Consider the following 6000-nt stretch of genomic DNA (forward strand, 5'->3'; position numbering starts at 1 on the left):
GCCGTGGCCACCAGAGGTCATCTTCAAGGAATAGGGGTCTGGGGAACATGAGTAGGGAGTAGGGGCTAAGGAGTCAAGTATGCCCTCTCCCAGCCTGGTTATGTCATAAAGTCAGCCTGATGACTGCACAGAGACTCCACCCCAGCCTGGGGCTGCCGCCTCTCCTGCCTGCCACCTACTGTTTTTAGTTTCCCGATGGTGTCCTTCAAGGCCATGACTTGCTTGGCAGCAGCAGCTCCATCCATTTCAGCCTCCACCAGCTTGGACATGAGGCACTCCTTCTCCTGCTGGAGGTGTTTCTTCTGAAGCCTGGGGCCAGAAAGAATAGGGCTCTGTGAGCCCTTTTGGGCCCCTGCCCGCCAGAGCTCCAAGGCTCGCCTCACAATGGTCTATGAGGTTCAGATCCCGGTCAGGGAACAGTGGGGGAGGGGAGAAATGGCCCTTCTGCCCCGAGTACCTTCTGCAAAGACAAGGATCAAAAGTTACACCCCACCTAAGCATCAGACCAGGGCCTCCACACCAGATGACATTATGCTACCTGTGGCCCTGTTTTTCTCTTAGACAGTCACCATCCTAGTTCTCACCACTGTCACCTCTCCCACCCGCCACTCCCACAGCCTCCTAACCACTATCTTCAGATTCATGTTTGAGCCCTCCCATCTGCTCTCCATACCGCGGACACACTGCAGCCAAGTCTGGTCACACCATTCCCCTGCTTTAAACCTTTCCTTGGCCCCCATGCAAACTCTTTAAAGTGGCCTCTGAGAGCAGGCCCCTGCCAACCTGTGTGGCACTCCTTGTTCTCTGCCCACTTTTCTTTCTCTGGCTCTGGCCTACCTTCCATCTCTCAATCGCAAACACCTTCCCACCTTGGAGCCTTCACACGAGATGGTTCCCACTATCTAGCATGCTTCTGTCCCCGACTTCATCATCCTGCAAGACTCCACTTAATGTCACCTTTTCCAGAAAGCCTCCCCCGCCAACTACACTCAATGGGGTCTTCCTATTTCCTCAAAGTGTGAATCACAAATGCAAGGGGGTAATCCCCTGTGTGACTGTGCTGAACAGCTGTCCCCCAGGCTAGACTGTGCCCCAACACATAGATGCAGTGGCTGCGCCCATCTCCCTCGCAGCTTAGGGCAGCCCGGCCTGAGAGAGGTGTGGAATGAAGGAATCAACTTGCAGGGTGGGGTAGGCTGCTGCCTTACATGGTGAAGTCCTTCTCCTCCTTGATGCGCTCGATGTTGTGCCTGAGCACCGTGTTTTCGTGCTCGGTCTCAGCGAGCTCCTGGGCCACCTCCTCTAGCTCTTCCTTCCGCTCCTCAAGGAACCGCTTGGCCATCTGGCGCTCACCCTTCTGCATCTTGACCTGCACAAGGCCATAAAGGCAGGGGCCAATGAGGGGAGGTTCTTCCTCTTCGCCCACTGCCATCACTTTGAACCAAAATAAGGGCACCTTCAATTTTGAGAACGATGTTGCTACACAGGCCCTGTGCCAGGTCCTTTACGGGAGCGATCTCAAGTTAATCCTCACGAAGCCTCTCTGGGTAGATACCACTCCTCTCTTCATTTTGTAGACAAGGAGATCAAGCAGAGAGGGTAAGCAACTTGCCCCAAGGTCACTCAGCTAGTGGGGACGGAGCCAGGAGGTAAACCATGTGTGGTTCAACTAGCTACCTCAGCAGGAAAGATGTCATAAAAAGTACCCTGCAGCTGTAGGCTAAGGGGAAACGAGGGGCCGTTGCCAGGCAGCCAGCCCCAGGTTCTCCAGAAGGCTCCATGGGCCTCAAGCACAGGGTGGAGGATTAAAGACACGGGCCATGTTGGCAGTCAAGATCTGGATTTAATGCCAGCTCCATCAACTTCCTAGTTAGGGACCTTGGACATTCAGGTTCTATTTCTAATTCCATTGCCATATCCCAATCGAAGTGACAGCTAAGCAACTAAGGACAAATTTTTTTTTTGCCTCTTTGGGGCTGTTTTGGTGGTTGTTAAACTTTTATGTAAAATGGAAAAGTGAAGGCCCAAGTTTCCCAGTTACTTCATCTCTAAAATGGGGGCAATAATACCCCCAGCTTCATTTGCTGTTGTAAAAAAATCAAAACAGGCCATCCATGTACAGCACAAGGTAAGACAAGTACCAGCCTTGAGGTAAGTGCTCAATGAGGATGGCAATTTATCATCATGATGGTATCCGGAGTTCCTCCAACTACCTCCCCAGGGGCATCCAAAGTCCTGAGCAACCTTGAAGAGGATGGAAGGCAGCAAAGGCAGCCTGAGGGAAGGGTCCACTAGGAACCCACTAGGCATTCCCACACATCCTCACACACTAGCTGTCCCAGTCCCCCACACCCCTCACCTCAGACTTGAGACAACCAACCGCATTCATTAGACTGTCAATCTTCTTATCGTAACGGTTCATTTTACAGTGACCCGAGTCATCATCTTCTGTAGAGAGGTCACTTAACCGCATCACTGAGACCAATTTTTCTGAAGATGGTGGAGTGATTTCCAGGCAATGAGGTGGATTCTGACATACAGGAGAGACACACGAACTCATAAGGCAAAACCTCGGCCATCAGTTCCACCACGCCTGGCTGTCTCCTGGAGGCTCACTTCTTTACTAGGTGGGAAATGCTAAAACAGCTCAATGTCCAACCACGGGGACCCAGGGGAGAACACACTGTGCCCACCTAATGGACCATTTACCCACCCATGTTTAAATGACATTTTTAAATAAGTTCTTACATAGAATTTAAAAGCTTCATTACTATGTTAAGTTGAAAAAAGAAAACATTATAATAAGTTGAGAAAAATAATATCCAAAGTTGGCAAAAGTTGGGGCAATAGATGTCTTCTATTGGGTAGAAGTGAAATATGCTGAAAGTCTTTTAAATGAGTAAGAACGATCAATGGTGGCTTAATTATAAGCACGGACCAATCTACTGTAAAAGGAGAGGAAATCTGAATATGGATCAGGTATTATATGACGTTAACAGAGCCCTGGTGGCACAGTGGTTAAAGTGCCTGGCTGCTAACCAAAAGTTGGTCGGTTCCCACCTACCTGCCACTCCACGGCAGAAAGAAGTGGCAGTCTGCTTCCATAAAGTTACAGCCTTGGAAACTCTATGTGCCAGCTCTACACTGTCCTACAGGGTTGCTATGAGTCGGCAGTGACTTGATGGCAGTGGGTTTGGTTTTGGGGATTACATGATATTAACAAATTAAGTTTATAGGACTAATTACTGTTATTTTGGTTATATAGAAAAATATTATTAGGAATGCATACTGTATTATTTAGGGGTAAAATGGTATTATGGTCTGCAAAATACTTTTAAAATACTTTAGCCTAAAAGAAAGTTTTTGTTTTTTTTTTAATGCATGCGTCTCTCAGTAAAGTTTATGTAAAGCTACATAATAGTTTTCTTTTAAGATTCCACTGGGTGGGGGGAAAAAAGGATGTAATTGGGAGCCAGGGTTTCCATGGATTTTTGATATACTGAACTAGACTCTCATCCTGTAAATTTATTCTGATGCATTAACTGCCACTTCTCATTATTTGCACAGCTCTTTGCCCTCTTAAGTTGAGGTGGCTAACCTTCTGTGCCAATTTCCAGAAGATGATAGCTATCAGGAATAAACAGAGTGTTCAGTAAGAGTGTAACTGTTAAATCAAACAAGTAGGACTCTCATTGGGTATGATTAAAAAAATGCATGTGCCCTTTGCCCCAGCAATTCTATTTCCAGGGATTTATTATGAGTAACTAAGAATGTGAATCCATGTCTAAATTCAACGCAAGGATATAGCCAAACGTATAACAAGATAGTATTGGTTAAATATATAATGGTACAAATATACACACAATGGAATGCTGCCTTAAAAAACCATGTGCAGTGCAGATATGATCAAAATATGTGAAACAAAAAAGAATGATGTACATCAATAAGTAAAATATAATCCCATTTTCACAAAAATTTAAAGAATGAGCCTATTCATAAGAAAAGCTCAGGAAGGCTTCCCACCTGGCGTTTACATGGGTCTATTACGTGGGTGAAATTAGAGGTGTTTTTTACTTTCTTTGTGCTGATTTTGATTCTCTAAATCAACAATGACTATACACTGCTTTGTAAGAAAGTTATTTTCAATTTTCAAAAGCAGTATAATAACAAATCTATGGATACCATGATTATCACTACAGTAAAAGAAAAAACTACACAGAAAAAAGTGTGATAGTAAATGTCACAAAATACTAATAGTCTTGAACAGTGGTTACCCTTCGGTGTTGGAGGGGTAGGTGGTACCAGGAACAGGACCAGAGGGGAGCTTCTGGGGAAGCTGGTGATGTGCTGTTTCTGCATGGGTGATGGTTACACAGTGATCAGGTATATTCGGTTTGTAAAAATTCATTGATTAATGTGTGATGATATGTGTACTTTTCCATACTTTTCAGCAAAAAGTTTTTAAAACTTAGTAGTGGCCAGATTTGAGTAATAGGATTACAGGTGATTGTCTATTTTTCTGTATTTTCAACTTCCCATAATAAAAGTAGATTGATTACCTTTAATAATAGAGAGAAGAAAAAATCTTGACCTTCTTTCTCCCAAAGGCAATCTGAGGTACCAGATGGGATTTAGAAAATCAAACAAGAACCACACATGCACACAGGGGATTCTGGGCTCCATTTCCAGCTCCACCCCCAAACTTTCACCTCCTAGGGTCTTTCTCCCTTTTGTCTACACAATGGAAAGGATCAGGCTAGGGCCTCGCAGGAGTGGGGAGGTGCAATAGCCACTGGGAGGTGGAAAAGTGCTGGCCAAGAAAGAAAGCATGAAAGACAGCTACTGGCTAAGCTGCTGAGAGACTGGACAAGTCACCTCTCTGGGGCCTCCATCTCTACAATTCTGTAGCCTCAGGATCAAAAGTTGGTATTGAGCCTTCCAGAGGGGATCGTAGCTCCTAGCAACCCATGTCAACAGGAAGTTAATTCCCATAGCAGCATATCTTTCATTTACATTTTGAAACTACCAAGTCTTTTCACTTTTTAAAAAGCCACTGTTATAAAATGCATGCTTGCTATAAAGAAATTCAAACAGTCCATAAAAAATATCCCCCCATATCCCACACCCAAGAGGTGATCACTGCTTACCACTTCTGGTATATCCTTACAGAAAATGTTATGCATACACACATACATTAACACCCTTTTTCTTGCGGATAGGGTCAAACATGCTCGGCTGCTCTGTGCTTCATCATCATATATAAATATCTCACTTTTCCTAATGGCTGTAAGGTATTCCATTGTATGAGTGTATCGTAATTTAACCAATACTCTCCTGAGAGACATTTAGGTTGCTGCCAATTTTTCTCTATTATAAGCAATGCTGCAGCAAACATCTGTATATACAGACCCCTGCATTTGCATTCCTCTACGACTTTTTTGGCATAAATTCTTAGAAGTAAAACTGCAGAATCCATGTTTGGCTAGATGCTGCCAAACCACCCACTGGAAGGGCTGAACCAGTTTCATAGACCTGCCGAAAGTTGCTAAAAAGGTTCGCTGAGCCTCCACATGTTTGCCGACACGAGTATTTGGAATATTTTAAACTTTTTTCTATTCAATAAAAATGGTAACTCATTTTTGTTTTTAAAATATGTTGTTAATTGTTTTTAATTTACATTTCACTGATTATTAGTGAGGTTCACATAGTAAACAGTGTAAGACGGCATTTTTATTTCAATCCTTCTTGCATTTTATACATATATATGTGTATGTACATACATATACACACACGTACGTATACATATATATGTGCCAGAAGACTTGCGTTTATTCCTTAGAATACCCCACTCTCCCTTTGTCTCTTAGGGATAAATTGGTAAATCAAAACAGGGGGGTACAACTGTGAACTTCAGAGTAATTACTTTTACTTTTGATTTCTAATTTTAAAGGTAATACACTATAAGAAAAAAGATTGAATCTTTCAAAACAGATCAGGCAT

General features: G+C 43.8%; 1 protein-coding gene across 9 annotated transcripts in view; it reads right to left on the reverse strand.

The window, feature by feature from the left end:
- ODF2 (outer dense fiber of sperm tails 2) overlaps positions 1-6000 on the reverse strand; it is a 40397-nt gene that overhangs the window by 28260 nt on the left and 6137 nt on the right. For all 9 annotated transcript variants that reach the window (XM_064291360.1, XM_064291364.1, XM_064291358.1 and 6 more), the window contains 3 exons: positions 2360-2530; positions 1209-1369; positions 180-309 (listed from right to left, as the gene is read on the reverse strand). In XM_064291360.1, the coding sequence (XP_064147430.1) occupies positions 180-309; positions 1209-1369; positions 2360-2530 (462 nt within the window). The remainder of the gene's footprint in view (positions 1-179; positions 310-1208; positions 1370-2359; positions 2531-6000) is intronic.

The sequence above is a fragment of the Loxodonta africana genome, chromosome 9 (genome assembly GCF_030014295.1).
Source record: "Loxodonta africana isolate mLoxAfr1 chromosome 9, mLoxAfr1.hap2, whole genome shotgun sequence".
NCBI classification, from domain to species: domain Eukaryota; kingdom Metazoa; phylum Chordata; class Mammalia; order Proboscidea; family Elephantidae; genus Loxodonta; species Loxodonta africana.